Source organism: Ochotona princeps, chromosome 15, assembly GCF_030435755.1.
Source record: "Ochotona princeps isolate mOchPri1 chromosome 15, mOchPri1.hap1, whole genome shotgun sequence".
In the NCBI taxonomy this organism is placed as follows: Eukaryota; Metazoa; Chordata; class Mammalia; order Lagomorpha; family Ochotonidae; genus Ochotona; species Ochotona princeps.
In genome coordinates, this window is record NC_080846.1 from 14931248 (window position 1) to 14949118 (window position 17871).

Consider the following 17871-nt stretch of genomic DNA (forward strand, 5'->3'; position numbering starts at 1 on the left):
TTTTCAGACACGTCTGATTTATCGCATTAATCCCTTCTGAACTTTTCTTTCGAGAGGTCTGGATTCCCTAGCTGAGCCCTTCTCTGATGACATCTTGTTGTCAGTGTCAGTCCTGGGAAATCTTGTCTCCACACTCACACCCGGAATGTCATTCCCTGCTTGACAACTTTAAACGCCATCTCTCTACTCCCAATTTATTGCCTCCAGATCAAATCTTTCCTTCTAATTATAAACTTCAAAAATGCACGGCTACTCGACACCTTTAGTTATGTATCTATTTTGTACCCTAAATCTTAACACACCTAAAAATAAATTCCTGGGGCCAGTGTTGTAGCTTGGTCAGTAAAGTTGCCATCTACAATGCTGGTACCTCATATGGCAACAGTTTTGGCTGTTCTACTTCTGATCCAGCTCCCAACTAAAGGCCAGGGTAAAGCAATGGCAAATAGTCCAAGTTCTTGGGCCCCTGCAACCCATATGGAAGACCCAAAAGAAGCTCTTGACTCCTGGTCTTGACCTGGCGCACCTGGGCCATTTCAGCCATCTGAGGAATGAATCGACAGATGGAGAATCTCTCTCTCTCTCTCTCCCTTTCAACTTCCAAATATATAGGTAAATCTTTAAAAACTAAAATAACAAACTACTGATTCTCTCCACAAACCTTCCCTTCCTGCATTTCTTCCAATGTCAGTGTATGCTAACTCAGTATGCTCACTACAACACCTTGAGAAACAGCCTCAATTCTTCCCCTACCTAATGTTCCCTCCCTTGTTTCTTACCACCCCACACACACGTTCCGCATCTGACCTGTGAAAAAATCCTATAGGCTGCTACAGCTGCAATCCTGCAATATATATATATATATATATACCGAAATGAAATCTTCCAAAAACTATCCATTTTCATTGCTTTCACTTTGGTCTAGTTATATCGTTTCTTGACGTTTTGTCTTACAATCTCAGTTGACTGGTCTCTGCACTCACCACGGCCATTCTCACTTGATTCTCAACACAGCAGCCAGAAGCTTTCTTAAAAAGACTTAGGTCTTGGTCTCCTTTTGTTTAAACTCCCCAATGGCTTCCCATTTCACCGAAAGTAGAGGCCAAAGTTCTTGCTATTACTTAACAGCCATAATTTGGTCTCCTGCTAACTTTTGCCCAGCTCCAATCACTTACTCCTTGGTTCGGTCTACTTTAGCCACTCTGATGTTCTTTCAACAAGCCAAGCATATTGTGGTTCATGACCTTCAACCTAACCCCTATAGCATTTTTTCCCATAATGAAATGATCATGTCAAGGTACACTTTCTATTTGCTTTGTATGGGTCTGCACAACATGTTGTTTAAAGGGATCAGACTTTCACACAGCAAAACCATTCAGAAACAAACGGGTGCTCCAAAAAGGGTTTGCTATTCTGACGGCACATTCCTCAACAGGAGTCATGTCAACAGCCAGACACAGTGGGTTCGTTCACAGGGAAATACATTCCAGGCCTAACAGGCAAGACAACAAACAAGCCAGGAGACAGCAAGGCCTTTGCACAATGAACAGCCTCAATACGGCCCCTGTTTACCTTACAAAAAAAAAGGTTCACATTTTTTGTCTTTCTCATATCCCATGAGGGACATAATCCTACCAGAGAACACTTACTTGATGAATCTCAAGAAAAGCGGAGAGAGTTCCCTGGACCGTGGCTCTACTCTCTCTGGGAATTTTGCCAGAGCTCGCCAGAGTAAAAACCGGAAGTTGGTGTGGTCCAGTCTTTCCCGACAGTCAGTTGCCAATGCTAACTGGCTGTGATAAAGAGCTCCAACATCCCCGTGCTGGGGCCGCTCCCAATGTTCCTCTCCAATAGGCTTCTCCTCTGCCCTCAGATCATCCTGCAGCTCTTTCTCTACAAGACACAAAAGTCAAAGTCATAGCTACTACAAAAATGCTAACATCTGAGCCCCATTTCCTTATAGAGAAGACATTCCCGTTCAGGCGGTATAATAAAAACAATAATGCCAACCCAAAGGTTATAAAGTTAATACATTTCTCATTTCTGGCTTCAATTCTACATGTGATTATGCAGCAGAAATTAAACACTTAGGATCAAGTTTCTTCTCGGCCCTCTTGGGTCCCCTTCATACCAGCATGTGTAGCTGCTCTTTCCAGATGTTCATAGTAGACTTTCCAAAACTGCTTGTTTTCCATTTCATGTGCATGAGAACTAAAAGAAAAGATCACAAAGTACATAATATGGTTTTTATTTTGAGACCGCCAACAGGAAAAAAAAAAGGGGGGGAATGGCCATAACGCAAATGTTAATTAGCTTATCCCTCAATTTGAGATTTTAAACAACTTTAACACTTATCGCTATTTTCCAAACTGCCTGCACTGCAAAATTTATTTTTTATGACCATAAAAACTTTAACTATAGCTCCCTACGGAAAGAATATTTTTAAAGGCATGGGACTGGAAATGGGTACTAAAGCAAAAGACAGACTCTGCCTGAGGATAAAACTCTGGTTCAAAGCTAACTTAAAAATGTTCATTTTTCCTCCGCCAAAAGTACAGAAGGCAAAGCAAGCATTCACTACCTATGTGAAATTCTAGAACTTAACGAAGGCAACCCTGGCGATCATGGAGGATAGGGAACACAGGTGTCCCAGGTCACACCCTACCCGTTACACCAAAAGCCTGTTCCAATGCATGTCTCTTCTCTAGGAATTTTAGGTTCAGCTCTTTTTAGAGCTGAAAAATTTTGGATACTAGACAGCACTAGTTTAGAAAAGTATTTTTAATTGGAAATTTGGTTCAGTGACTCAATTTACATTTGTAGTACAAAAAAATCAACTGCAAAAAACCTTCAATGCACAAGTTTCATATAAATTGAAAGGCAGAAAGCAATCCAGTTTTTTCAATGCATATAGAAATATAAATACATCTGAACTGTTGAAAAAAAATGGCTTCAGAGAGAATAATTAACATTTGCCTTTCTTTGCCTTGTCCTACATAAAGGAAAGGTAGTTGTAAATACTGCTAACACCTATCCATTTAAATCACGCCTAACCACGAGTACAACCCTGGCCCCATCACTGTGCAGTTATTAGCAGATAAAAGCATCACCCATTTAACCCATGCTCACCTTATGAGTTCAATAACAGGATCCCACAGAGCACTGAAGTTAACATACAACATGCCTAACAAGTAACGGAGTGGCACCTGCAATCATAGAAGACTGGTTATATGAGCTCCATCAAAAAGTAAGATGCACCAAAATTCAAACATCCCTACTGGAAGATAATGAAGTTTGGAGAGCACCTTGGACTTCAAGAAAACAGGTATTGGGGAAGGCTTCGAGGTAGAGCAAGCTAAGCTTCCCCTGTGGTGCCACTACTCAGTATGGGTGCCAGCTCACACCCTGCTTGTTCCACCTTGCAATCCAGCTCCCTGCTACTAACGTGTCTGGGAAAGCAGTGGACGACAGCGCAAGCATTTGGGACCCTGCACTCACATGGGAGATCTAGAAGAACCTCCTTGTTTGTGCCTTGGACCATTCTAGCTCCAAACAGCCATCTGGAGAGTGAACCAGTGGATGGAAGACCTCTCTCCTTCTCTAACGGTGCCTTTCAGATTTAAAAACTGCATATTTTTTTTCAAATTGAAAAATTAAGTTAAATGTAAGAAAAGAAGATGTAGATATCAGTTAAACATTCAGCATGTAACCATTTTCTTCCTCTCCATAAAATGTGACTTAAAATATTTAACACCTAGGTCTCCTAAGTGGGTGGCAAGGACCTACGTATGTGGGCCATCACCTATTGCCCCCCAAGGCACTCAGCAGGCTAGAATCTGGAGCAGAGCTAGCACCTGGACTCAGGCACTGTGACACTGGGTGTGAACATCCCAAACAGCACCTGAACAGTTGCACCAAATGTCTACTCTTTTTAAAATCCCTAACCTCTATAAAATAAACACGAGAGCAGTACATGCCTCCTATGACCAATGTAAAAATGAAACATGTCAGTGAAGCACACTGAGCAAGTCCTACTCAGCGATGACCGTGTCATGAACATGCCTCGGTCAAGACGTCAGTCTCCCTACAGAACCCCTATGCCGAGCTGTGACTCAGTGCTACAGCGACAGCCATCGGTGTTTGTCAAGGACACGGTTCCCTCACAGTACCGTTCTTCAACACAACAGAAATTAATTTTCAGAGAATAAATAATGATTTTTCTCCCATACCTCCTCAATCTCTAATGAGAGGAGAAGGAAAAACAAAAACCACATTTCTGGATACTACCTTTCAGCAGGCTCCATTTTTCCCAGCCCCAACATTAGGACAAGCAGTAGGTTGGTCATTAAACAAAGAAGTTAAAACGAAGTTATGTCTCAACAGATTTTCTATTAGGAATGCTCACGATGGCTTAGCCAAGGAATCTCGGCCTAGTTTTACCTCCCGTAGCCTTTGAACGTTTGTCCTTGCAACTCAAAGTGTCCCCGATGCACTGGAGTGACAGCACTTCAAACAACAAGAGAGGGGAAAAGGTGGCAAGGATTCAATATCTGTTCCACTCTTCCTCTCATCCACGACTTATCTCACCATCTTTCCTTACTGAGCTACAAGCTGGCAGCAGAAGCCACTAGACAGGGCCAATGTCAGTTTGGTCACTTTTTGTGAAACTAGCACTTTGCACCAGTCCTACTGCCTCGGGAGTGCTATAAATAAGACACAATAAATAACTGAATCAATAAATGGCATTGCATCTAGGCAGAAGCACAGATACTCAAGAAAGAATTGTGTGGCTGACGAGTCTACATAAATCCAGACTCAGGACTGGCACGATAGCCTAGAGGCTAAAGTCTTCACCTTGAATGCACCAGGATTCCACATGGACGCCGGTTCTAATCCCAGCAGCCCCACTTCCCACCCAGCTCCCTGCTGGTGGCCTGGGAAAACAGTGGCGGACGGCCCAAAGCCTTGGAACCCTACACCCACATGGGAGGCCTGGAAGAGGTTCCTGGCTCCTGGCTTCGGACTGGCTCAGCTCCAGTCATTGTGGCCACTTGGGGAGTTAATCAATGGACAGAAGCTCTTCCTCTCTGTATATGACTTTTCAATAAAAATAAATAAATCTTAAAAAAAAAAAAATCCAGACCCTAGGACGGGACTTTGGGCAGCTCTAATTATCTCCCTGCCACCTCCACCTGCCCGGTTTCCAGCCTCCCATAGGAGTACTGCCTGCATCTCTGAGTAAATCCGTTCACCTGATACCACTTCCACCCAGCTTGTTCCATCTGGCTGAAAACCCTGTCTACTTGTGCTTCTGGATGCATTATCCATTGATGGGATGAGGCTCCAGAGTGACTTTCTCCATGAAGACTCTGGACTGTGCCCTGCTGTGTCTCCCTACAAGACTTTAGGTCTCTTTACGGTAGGTTTATATTCTCAATACCTTCCTCACCTCGGAACCCAATCTGATATCCATAACAGCAAATGCTTACTGGATACATTCGTAACACAGAATATTGAATACAGAATTCACTCTTATTGTGACAATAATCATTTCTAAATAAAGTCCACAGGCTGAGGCTGGGGCTGGGGCCATGGTAGAAATACTCTGAATGATCATTGCATAAACCCAAAAACCCTGTCCCCACCAATTTTTAAAACTGATGACGACTGGGACCCAACTTGAGATGAATATCAGTGTGACCATATTCACTTAATCCTTCCACTTCCGGTAAATTTAACAAATATTTGTCTTTTTAAGAGGTAGTCTAGTTTTTTTGTTTTTTAAATCATTCCTATATATTCCTAAGTCACTAAGCCATAAAAACATATTGAATTTAAAATTTTTAAACATAGAGGGGAAATGATACATTTTGTCCCAGAGAGTAAAATAGGGATAAAACATATTTGTCATTATTTATTTGCAATTCTATGAACAGGGCCTGTCACAATGGCGCAAACAGCTTATCCTCCCCCTGCAAGTGCCAGGACCCCATATGGACACCACTTTGTGTCCCGGCTGCTCCACTCCTCATCCAGTTCCCTGCTTATGGCCTCAAAAAGCAGCCCAATTGCCTAAGTTCTTGGGACTTTGCACCCATATGGGAGACCCAGAAGAAGCTCCAGGCTGCTGGCTTCATTGCAGCCACTGGGGAGTGAGCCAGTGAACGAAAAACTTCTCCCTCTGTTGAATCTGCCTTTCCAGTAAAAATAATTCTTTCAGAAAAAAAAAGCACAAGAATTCTATCAACAAATTTTTATTAATTTTATTGTGAAACAGGGTATCAGGCTGTGAGGATTAATGCAAGACCTAAGGCCCTCAAGGAATAAATGATACAATGAATTTATTAAGAAAAGGATCTTCATTGACTGCCAATCAATAAGTAGAGCAATCAATGTAAGCTAAAAACAGTAGAATGGCTGAACTAGGACGGGCAAGAGAGCATTCATTACACGAAAGAGGACAATCATGGCTTCCTCAACTGCCCAGGTTCTCTTGATTTGCAGTTTCCCCTATCAGGCTGGGCTCTCTGCCTAGCCTCACCGCCACATTCTCTTCCCCTTGAACGAGGTGCTGTCCCGTTCCGAAGGTTCAACCGAACAGCACCCCTTCCAAAGTGCTTGTTGAATACTCTCACATAGTGCTATATTTTCTAGTTCTTTCTGGACCTGCGACTTTGAAATCTTTGAAAGTAGGAGCCGGGATATTGTTTCAAAGCATTCAAAGATGGTTAATACTTATGTTTAGCTATCATCAAGTGAGTGCTCTGCAGGTGTCAAGTTGTTTTAGCATTTTATATTTATCTTACATAATGCCCACAGCAACCCAGTGAGATGGGAACTACTATTTCCTCCATTTTGCAGATATAGAAACTGAATCCCTGGGCAGCTGCAGGCGCAGCTAGTGGCAAATTCAGGCCTTGACCTTGGCAACCCTTGGTGTCTGTGATGACACCAGAGACGAAAGCGCCAGTCCTGCTCTATGTACTGTATTTCCACAGCCTACGCCAGGCTACAATCAGTTACACTCCAAAAGCTTTAAAGCCTTTCCCTTTCCTAATTTTCTCTCTGACAGGTAGCTAGAAAGAAACACAGAGACCAAGAGAAGCTGAGAGCACAAGAGCTCCGCCATCCACCAAGTCACTCCCCGCGGTGCCTGCGATGGCCTGTGCCGAGCCAGGGTGAGAGCCTGGGGCCGAGAATGCCACCATCAGCTGCCCCAGAGGTGGCAGCGATGCAGCTGCTCCCAGGGTCTATAAGGCCAGGAAGCCAGGGCCAGGAGCTGGAACCGGAAAGCAAATCCAGGCACTCCCAAGTGAGGTGCGAGCATCTTAACCACTAGGTTAACCTCTTTTTTTCTTTTTGCCTTTTTAAATATGGGATCCACATTATGGCAACACTGAATCTTTGAAAATCAGTTAAAAATGCCTTTTTTTCCCCCCGATAAGGAATAATTTGCAAACTTACCTAATTCATTAGAATTTAAGAGGCTGATGGTGAAGGCTAGAGAACCGGTGAAAGTGAAGACTACATTTTAAAGTGCTCAGACGCAACACAGCACAGCTGAGCAGGAGACACCGGGAGGGCCTAAGCCAACTGGACTGCTCAAGTCGCCACTGCCCTGGGGTGCAGCAAAAGCGGGAGCTACACTGAGTGAGGACTGGCTGGAACTACCTCCCATCTGCATGTCCGCAGAAGCTACTCCATTATCTAAAAGGCTGGCAGAGCTATTTACCTCAAAGCATCTAAGAGAATCGGGCTCTACATTTTTTGGTGACAACTCAAAAATGCTTCTCCAAATGGGATTCAAAGCCTAAATCCAGATGAAAGTGCACGCACACGTGCGTGCGCGCACACACACACAGCGCTCCTGTATTACCTCTTGCAGTGGTCCGGGAGGGACCGCCGTATGTACCACGTCATGTCTCAGTTTTCTCAGATGCAGAAGCTTTTCCCGGTAATCACCCACAGTGGCTGGCACCAGCTCAGCCTGGCGCAACACGGCAAAGGCCAGCTGCCGCTCTGAGAGCCCGTCCTCCTGCACAAAGAACACCCACACCACACGGCATGCTCGTGACTGTCCGAAGAGAACACTCAGTGGAACCGAACGTTAAAAAACAAGCACAAAGTCAGAATATGGTAATGTTTTAAATTGAAGAAGCAACGTCATTTTTTTTTTTTTGGTGACTTTCTTCACACCACATAGTTTTTAGAACACGATTTAGGAATAAAATGGACATACAAATGAAACCATAAAAGCTCAGATAACTACCCATCAACAGAGAACCGGTTAACGAACATATTTTGAATTGTGTAGCATTATTCCAACTTCAAACAAAATGAGGCAGAACTAGAAGTAATTTTATGGGAAACTTAACACTATCTGTTTAAATTACATCTGTATATAGAAAAATTATGTAAGAACATTCTGAATTGGATTTTCACTGGTGGTCTAACAAGACCAGGTGGGAATAAACATTACACAATATATCAGTTTTTAAAATTATGCATAAAATTAATCTGCAGATACCATTTTGGACATTTAAAACATATTGCAGAATTATGTTTTCTTGAAAACTATCCAAACATTTAAAATACCTCTTTGACTTCTGGAAGCCGAACATCAAAATGGTTTAGGATCCTTATTGTCAACAGCCGAATCTAAAAAAGGGAAAAGATGATGTTTCAAATCCCAAAGTTGAGCCACATGGAGAAACCAATTCACCATCAATTAGCTTAAAATTTTAGAGAATTAAGAACAGGGGCCAGTGCCATGGCACTGCAGGTACAGCCAGAGCCTTCGGTGCCGACATCCCATACAGGCACTGGCTGGAGTCCCGGCTGCTCCACTGCCGATCCAGCTTCCTCCTAATGTGTCCAGGAAAGATGCCTGGGGCCCTGCCACCCATGCTGGAGAGCTGGAGGAAGTTCCTGGTGCCTGGCTTTGACCTGGCCTAGCTCCAGCCATTGTGGGCACGCTTTTCAAATAATAAACAATCAATCAATAAATAAATCTTACTGACCATAAATAAATAATAAATAAATAAATCTTACTGACCAAAGTAAATACCAGGTATCTCAAAAAGTTCACTGAAAATAGAATTAAAAGACAAGTTCATTTTGATGCAAAAAAAAAAAATCTTGAAATTCATATATTTTTAATTACTTTTATTTGAAGGGCAAATTTATTTTTTTTTAAAGATTTATTGATTTTATTACAGCCAGATATACAGAGAGGAGGAGAGGAGGACAGAGAGGAAGATTCTCCGTCCGATGCTCCACTCCCCAAATGAGCCGCAACGGGGTGATGCGCGCCGATCCAAAGCCGGGAACCTGGAACCTCTTCCGGGTCTCCCACGCGGGTGCAGTGTCCCAATGCATTGGGCCATCCTCAACTGCTTTCCCAGGCCACAAGCAGGGAGCTGGATGGGAAGTGGAGCTGCCGAGATCAGAACCGGCACTCATTTGGAATCCCGGGGCTTTCAAGGCGAGGACTTAAGCCACTAGGCCACGCCGCCGGGCCCTGAAGGGCAAATTTATATTACAGAAGAAAACTTTAAAAAGAGAGAGAGAGATCTCCCTTCCTTCTGGCGGTTCACTCCCCCAGTGGTGACAAGGGCTGGAGCTGGGCAGGTCTGAAGCCAGGAGCCATTTGCAGGTCTCCCAAGGGCTTGCAGGGTCCTTAGCACTTGGGCCATATCTGCCACTTTCCCGGGCCATTAGCAGGAAGCTGGATCAGAAGAGGAACAATGAGGACTTGAACAGGTGCCTATATCAGATACCATCATTACAAGCAGAGGCTTAACCTACGGATGCCACAGCACCAGCCCTGATATCAAATTTTTTTGAAGATTTTCTGTATGCATGGATTTCAAATTTACTTAGGTAATAAATTCTTTTTAATCTCATTTTCTATTTTCAAAGTACCCTGCTGTACATGCCTATCTGATATCTTATTTCATATTTAACACCAACTAATACCTAATTCCAATAGTGTATGACCAGCTCAGGCTGAGAACACAAGCTTGCCTGTAACAGCATGTTGTGTGTCTGAGCTACAGGCTGAGTGATCCGAGTCTGAGATGTTTGGGTTCAAAAGGGCTTTGGATCCTATAGTTTTCTGGACTTTATAATATTTGTGCAGACTTTATTGGTTGAACAACCTGAATCAGAAAACTTTAAATCAAATGCTTCAAACTCAGAAATTTTGGAGAGTCGGTATTCCAAGAATTTGGGATGTTGGAGCATTTCAGATTTTGCTTCAGGAATAGTTAGGCTGTACAGCACTTTGTGTACCTCTGTATTAAGAACAAAGAAGCCGAGTGAGTGAAAATTGGCCATTTTCATTATTCAATATGTGTTCAGGTGTGTCTATCCACCTGAGAGGAGCAGGAGCACCTGGAGGACTTCTCGGTCTCACTCACATCCTACTGATTCAGCACATGCGTGGGCAGGGGTTTGGAATTTACATTTTTATTCACCTCTCCGACCGATCCTGCAGCCGTGAGTTTGCAGGCAGTGTTCAGCAATCACTGTTTTAAACAGAAATCATCCCACAGGGGTGTTTTCTGATCAGCGCCAACACATGGCAATACACACAGACACAGAGACTGAGTGCGCATCGCAGAACAGCTTTACCTTGGATACACCTGTTGAAATGTTCGCTTGTAACTTGGGAAACAATTCCATTAAAGCTTCCTCGGAGAGTGGCCCCTTGCAGCCACACAAGGAGAGTCTCTGATAATAGAGATCAGCCAGCAGCAACACAGACGGCTCCGCAGGAAACAGTCTGCAATAAGATTCCTGTCTGTTAGACTCAAACTGCACTGCATATCAAAAACATGTAGGTAACAGAACCTCTGGGAAACAATCACTGATGAAGGAAGCATCAAAGACAACAACCAGGGCTGCCGGACATGCCCGAATCCCACATGAGAATGCCTAACTCAGGTCTCAGCTACTCCGCTACTAGTCCAGCTTCCGCTGATGCACATCCTGGAAGACAAGAGGTGATGGCTCATGCATCACCCACAATGAAGACCTGGTTGGAGCCCTCAGTTCCAGGCCCCAGCCTCTCCCAGCCCAGGCTGGAATATTCAAATAAAGTCATTTAAATAAGTGACTTGAAAGACAACACACCGAAGTTTCACACAGACATTATTTGAGACGTGAGGAGCTGAAGGTCCAGCAACAGTGAGCGTTGTGCTCAGCGACACAGGTGAGTACAGGCACTGGTGGGACGAGGATGTGCTATTCCGAGGCTTAAGTCCAATGCTGCCCCTTCGGTCCACACAGTTGCAAGCAGCAGTCACAGAAAAAGAGATACATACGTTGATTAAGAGCTTGCCACAGACTGCACACTGAGCTGATGAGAGAAGTAACACAGAAGAGTGGTCTGGGACTCACGCTCCACTACAGCCAACCACATCACTCATCAGTGGCGCCACCACAGGCAAGCCACCTACCTTCCGAGCCCCATCTTCCCACAACAAGGACAAGGGCACTTTCAGCAGTTCACAGGAAGTGGAGTTGGAACATGCTTGTGGTGCAAAAGTATTTTAACTATTTACACTGCAGGATCTTCAAAATGATAATGAAAAAAAATGTATATTATGGACAAAGAATAAATGGATTTAAAAATGTTGTGCAGCAAAATCAGCTTATCTTTTTGTTCTATTTTTCCGGAAACATTTTGAAATGCTCTCATTTCACTGAGTACCTACTGTGTGTTGCTGAGTTCTAGACACTGGACAGAGCAACAAACAAAAGACAAAGTCTCTCTCTCCCCTGAACTTCTACTCCAGAGTCGGCCAATAAATCAATCAGTAGGTGGGACAGTGATGAGAGACGTGGCAAACCCGAGGCTGTTTGACACAGGGTTTGGAAAGCGGAGACTGAGCAGGGAAGAAGTGAGCTGAAAGAATATGCGGAAAAAATTACTCGGGCAAAGGGACGGGCGAAGTCGAGTCCCAGACGGAGGGTCCCTCATTCTTGGTAACACCAAGTGTTTGGCTGGAGCTGCATTAACAAGGAAGAAGAGGCTGAAAAAGGTGGGAGGCGCCACACGAGGTCCCACAGAACCCCAACAGGCAGGACACTCTAGTTTCATCCCCGGTGGGATGGGATACCACTACAGCAAAGTTTCCCAACAGTGGTGCTGGAGAACTCTTTGTAGGTGGCTCCCTGTGCACTGCAGGCTACTGGGTGACATCCCCGGCCTGAGCCACTAAAAGTCACAAACGGTCCTCTGTTTTTCCCAGCTGTGCCCACCAAACAATGTTCTCGACCAATAACCTCAGCCAATAATCACCCACTGTACCAAGGGATGCTGGTGATGGAGTGACATGGTTGGTACTGATACATTAAAGGATCACTCTGGCTGCTAGGTACAGCAGGGCGAGGGTAGCAGCAACAAAATCCACTAGGAGACTGGGACAATAACCCGGGTAGACATGGCTCCTTACGTCAGGGCCTTTGTTCTGCAGCTTACCTCCTTCAGCTGCAGTAACACTGCCAACACCTCAGGGAGTTGTCGTGAGGGTAAAATTAAATAACATATATGAAGGGCTCAGAACAGGGACCAGGACAGGATAAGAAGCAATAAACATGATTCATTATTTCATTATTACTGCATGTATCGCACCATTTAACCACTTAAAAAAAAAAAAACCTATATCCTTCAGAGCTAAGTTGGGGCTAATTTATCCAAGAGTGCAAGATTATGGAGTTAAAAAGCAGTAACGACTTGAATCCAGGTGGCTAGCCGTGAGATGTGTAAGCAGTATACAAGGACAACCCCATGAAGAGTCCAGCATCTACATTGGAGGTTTACAGCCCCACACTCAAAAGCTGAGCCACTCCTATCAGAGATCTTCAACCCCCCGAGGCCAAGTGTCACTTGGCCACCCCCAGGGACATGCTATGTGTGCACTTTGTTTCAAACCTGTACAGTAACTGTCAATCTTCATACTGCAGTCAGAAGTGTGGAAAGTTCAAACAGAAAGGTCAACACAAAGGGGACACAAAATACAGTAAATGACCCTCCTGAAAGTGAGTTAGTTCAAGCCCATTCAATTAACCATGGGGAAATGTCAGCTTCATGCAGAGCTGCCAATATTGGTCTCCTTGATTTCCCTCCAGTCTCTTCTCAGCAGTTTGAGGGATCCAGTTTATTCCCAAGTTATTCCCCCTGCTAAAAATCCCCCAGGGCCTCCTCTTTCAATCACATAGAGACAAGAACTCTCCAGCAACCTGAAGGTCACTCAGTTGGCCACCTGACCTCTAACATCCTCGCTTCCAACTCTACCTTCTGGCTCCCCTTGGCCACGATGGCCTCCCTGCTGCCCAGCAGCACCCAGACCAGAGCACAGTTCATTGATTTTCCCCAATCACTGCCTTCAGGTTTTGGCTCAGAGATTTTCTTGGTAGGGCAGTCCCTACTTAAAACCACCCCCACGTCCTGACCTCTGGATTCTCCCTTTCCCTGGCCCTGCTCCACACTTGGCACCTTTTAACAGAATGTATATTTTTCTTATTATTGTTTAGTGTCTCTTGCTGGAACACGAAGGCAGGGAATTCTGTCAGTTTCATCTACTATGTTTCCCCAGTACCTGAAACAGGTACATGAGAAAAGCCAACTAAATGTCTACTGAATAGAGAAATCTACTTTAAAATAGGTAAACAAATTAAATTCTTTTAATGTGAATTAGTAAATCTTCCTTAAAAAGTATGGGAAATAAAATGAGTTAGACTCCAGAAAAACTGAAACAATTTCATCAAACTTCCAAAAGGTCTTATCTTTAAAAAAAGATAAATTATTAGTACCTCAATAATGGCCTTGTGCCAAAATCAAGGGCTGACTCAACTTAAGTATCAAACCCAAAACGGGGTTGTTTCAGAATATGGTGAAAGGACTGCAGGCATATTGTTCAGAATGCAGCTTAAGTCAAACTGAGGCAGACTTGTCGGCAACGCCCACGTCGCCGCGTACCCCGAGCCGAGAAACAAGCTAAGCTGTGAAGTTAATCTTTGGGAGACCGGGCCCTGCACAGACTGTGACAGCAGCAAGGCTGGGTGCGCTGGAATCACTGAGAAGTTACGGGGCAACTCTTGAGCATTACTGTGGCTGGAGAACTTGTGTTTTGCAACACTCATTTGTATATGCCATAAAACGCAACATTACAAAGATGAATCTGCACTTGAAGACTGTCAAAAATCATATTTACAATAACTAGATTAAATCTCACTACGTGAATGCAATTCCACACTTTTGTCTGTGGTATGGAGACTGACAATAGAGCAAAGCGGCCTTTATGTCCCAGATCTTACAAAAGCAGAGGCACTCACAGTATACTCAACTGTTAAGCCAGACGGAAGACATGCTTACTTACAGCACTAAGTTTTTCACACGTTCCACAGGAACCAAATGAAGAAGTTCAGAAGACTCTTCCAAACTTATCAGGGTATTTACGGCTTGGCAAAGAACAAATAAGCTTCCTAAGGTCGGAAAAACGGGAAAAAAAAAAACAAAAAACAAAATCTAGTTACTTCATTCCTTAACATAATAACTACCAAACACCCATTCATCTAGCACTTGCTACAGGAAGTTCTTAAACTAAATCATATTCTGAAGAATTACAAGTCAAATGTCCAAATGTAACAGAAACGTACAGGAAAAAGAATTTTACAAGGCTTCTATTTATTTGCATTAAGATACCCAAAAGCATTTTTAGAAACAGAACAGTAACTTATGTTCCGTTAATTATAACACGGATGGAGCATAATGGTTTCACCTACTCCATTCCTAAAACTAGACCTCTGTGTGCAACAGACTTGAACTTCTCAAACACTTAAGTTTTCTACAAAACTTAAGCTGATTTTACTTCTCTAATGTGTCATAAACCACACAGCCAGTGGCTACGCTGGCTAACAGAATCTTGTGTAATGTAGAAATCCTGGGCTGATATGCAGCCCAGATCCACCAGGGAACCACACTAAGTCACAGGTAGTGACTGGGGACTTGAGCCTGCGGAGAATCCACACTGCCGCTTGACAAATCTGCAAATCTGCTTTGTACCTGATGGGAAATAAAGCACACCAACATTTAAGTGAATGTGTGCATTATACAGTTGTGTTGAAAAAAAAAATACTGAAGTTAAGTAAAATGCTTGCTTCTCAACTGCTGCTCTCAGACTGCAGGGGCAGGGGCAGGAGCATATGACAGGCAATGCTGTTCGGGGCAGGGTGTTCTAACTCGGACTGGACAGAGTCATGAACAGATGTTGTTCTTGAATTGATTTCTTTTTAAGGAGCTAACAATCTTTTATTTGAAAGATACAGAACAAGGAGGAAAGACAAAAATAAACAGAGTTCATCGATCCACTGGTTCACTCCCCAAAGGACCAGGCTGAACTGGGCCAGGCCGCAGGCAGAAGCCCGGAGCTTCTTCTGGCACTCCCACATGGGCACAGTTGGACCAATCTCCACTGCCTTCCCAGCTGCATTAGCAGAGACCAGGTATGACAGTTGAGCAGCCAGGACTTGAACTGGCATCTCTATGGGATGCTGGCATTGCAGGTGGAGCCTTAACCTACTATGCTTCAATACCTATCGCTTGAACTGAGTTTTGAAAATAAGAATATGTGTATACATACATTCACCTAGAGGGACTGTATAATGGAAACTATCATAGCAAGATGTGAAGATACAATGCAGTATGCATCTCCACTTCCAAACCAAAGATGGACTCCCAACGAAACTGTTAAATATATTTGACAAGAGGACGCTGGACTCTGCCATTCTCCACATCTACAATGTCAGGATACACTTAAATAGCAGAATGATGGACTTAATGACAATTTTTGAAGAACAATACTATTGTAATAAAATAGGGGAAATTGGTGGGGGGGGAGTGTATCTAGGGAGGGGAGTAGGGAAAATCCCAGATCCTTGGAACTGTATCATAAAATGAATTACTTAAAAATAAATAAATAAAATAAAAATAAAAGAAGCTACTGAATGACAAAAACCAAGAAAGGTCTCTGGGCAGAGGGGTCATATGTTTAAGGGCAGTCAGATGGTTAGAATGTGTCTAACTTGTAGTGAGCAAATGGCGACGCCTGCAGCATGGGCAGCTGTGAGGGACGGGGAGTAAGACACAGGCCAGGGCTTAACCATGAACGGTCTTCTACACCTTGACATCCTTTTGACGTTTCACCTTCCAGATATTCAAGCCTCCTTGACCCGGTCACCAGTTGACAGGGAACAAGTCAAACATGAGCATCTTATCATCCTTCTGCACTTACTACATGGAGGAGGAGAGAGCAGGGGCTGTCCCAGCAGAACACAATGTTAGTATTATTCTCCGGAATCCCGTATGTTTACAGTTAGTTGGGGTGTGTCAGAGAAGGAAGGAAAGAGAACAGGCAGTGATTGTGATTGTGATTGTGACTGACCTTTTCCATAGCAGCCTTGGTCAACAGTCCTGAAGAGTGACTCTATGCAGCTCGTGACCACGGCTGTCACCTTCTCCTTCTCCAGAGGTCTGGCCAACAAAGGGGGAAACAGCCACACAATGATTGTTTCCAAAGAAAGGCAAGGAGTAGCGAACGTATTTTAATCAGCACATTAATTATCTCTTTCCACAATGAGTGTAGTTTATTCCCTTACCTAACATGAGGCAACACAACCAGGGCTGCCCAGCACTGCGAAAGGTAAGTGCTCTCATTATCCGGGGGTGACTGAATTATGGATAACAGATGGCTCAGTACTGGAAACTGTTCCTTTCCTCCTTTGGATCTGCTCTTCTTCTGCCTTAAATAGGACCTGAGGGACAAAAAGATCAACAGATACTGAAAGCACAAGAGTGATATGATATAAAACTGGCCTCTTCCTACGGGGGAGTGCAGGGGAGCAGGAAGCTGGTCATATTGACTGAATTTCAAGAAGTGAACAAACAATTTTCAGTCACAGGTGTGTCAGCTCTACTGGCTCTACCTGCTTTCCATTCTATTTCAATCTGCCTCCTAACTTCGGGTTCCCTTCTCAGTTTTGCAAGTTTGTAACAACTGGCACAGCAATTCACGCAGCGAGCAGATTTCTTCCACTCTTGATCTCCTTTGGCTTGGGCATGAGGCTGCCATGAAGTTAATAATAAAAAGTCACTTATTTTGCCCTGTGCCATTCTTCTGACATAAGCAAAGATACTAGCTTGGAGTATCCTTGGAGAGATGTCACGTCTCCTGAAAGGTTATCAGCAGACTTAATGCAGTTCCTATAAGAAGTCTGCGTAGACATAGAAAAATCATTCCAAAATTCATACAGAAAGGAAAGAGATCAGGAATAGTTAAAATCATTTTGTGGGAAAAAAAAGGGAACAAAGTGACAGTTTCTGTATTTAAAGATCTTTTACAGCGACACTCAGTCAACAAGGTGCTGGGTGAGGATAAACACGGAGATCAAGGGAACAGGACAGAGAATCCAGAGGCAGACACACACACAGATGTGCCTGACTGATCTCTGACGAAGGTACAAAGGACAGCTCAGTCAGGGAGAAGAATATCCCCTTCTCATTAAATGCTGCCAGGGCAAGTGGGCACCCAGAGAAAGAAACTTGATCTACACCTCAAATCTCACACAAATATTAACTCAAAATGGATGATGTAACAAAACGTAGAAGATAAAATGATAAAAAATTTTTAACAAATATAGTAATAAGAGAAAATCTTTGGGATTCAGGGCTGGGCAAAGCACTGCATGAGCCACAATAGAATAATCTAAAACTATCCTCTGCAGACCAGATGAAAATATTGGCAAATCACATTATCTGACAAAAGGATTTACATCCAAAACACATAATGCATTCTCAAAACCAGA

The 17871-nt window shown here is 43.7% G+C and overlaps 1 protein-coding gene across 1 annotated transcript in view; it reads right to left on the reverse strand.

Annotated features, from left to right (window-relative positions):
- The window catches only part of UTP20 (UTP20 small subunit processome component), an 88510-nt gene that overhangs the window by 54322 nt on the left and 16317 nt on the right, over positions 1 to 17871 (reverse strand). The window contains exons 13-21 of the mRNA XM_058673309.1: positions 16666 to 16821; positions 16452 to 16540; positions 14388 to 14493; positions 10636 to 10786; positions 8596 to 8658; positions 7877 to 8035; positions 3130 to 3206; positions 2132 to 2211; positions 1650 to 1893 (exon numbers count right to left, since the gene is read on the reverse strand). Of these exons, the coding sequence (XP_058529292.1) occupies positions 1650 to 1893; positions 2132 to 2211; positions 3130 to 3206; positions 7877 to 8035; positions 8596 to 8658; positions 10636 to 10786; positions 14388 to 14493; positions 16452 to 16540; positions 16666 to 16821 (1125 nt within the window). The remainder of the gene's footprint in view (positions 1 to 1649; positions 1894 to 2131; positions 2212 to 3129; positions 3207 to 7876; positions 8036 to 8595; positions 8659 to 10635; positions 10787 to 14387; positions 14494 to 16451; positions 16541 to 16665; positions 16822 to 17871) is intronic.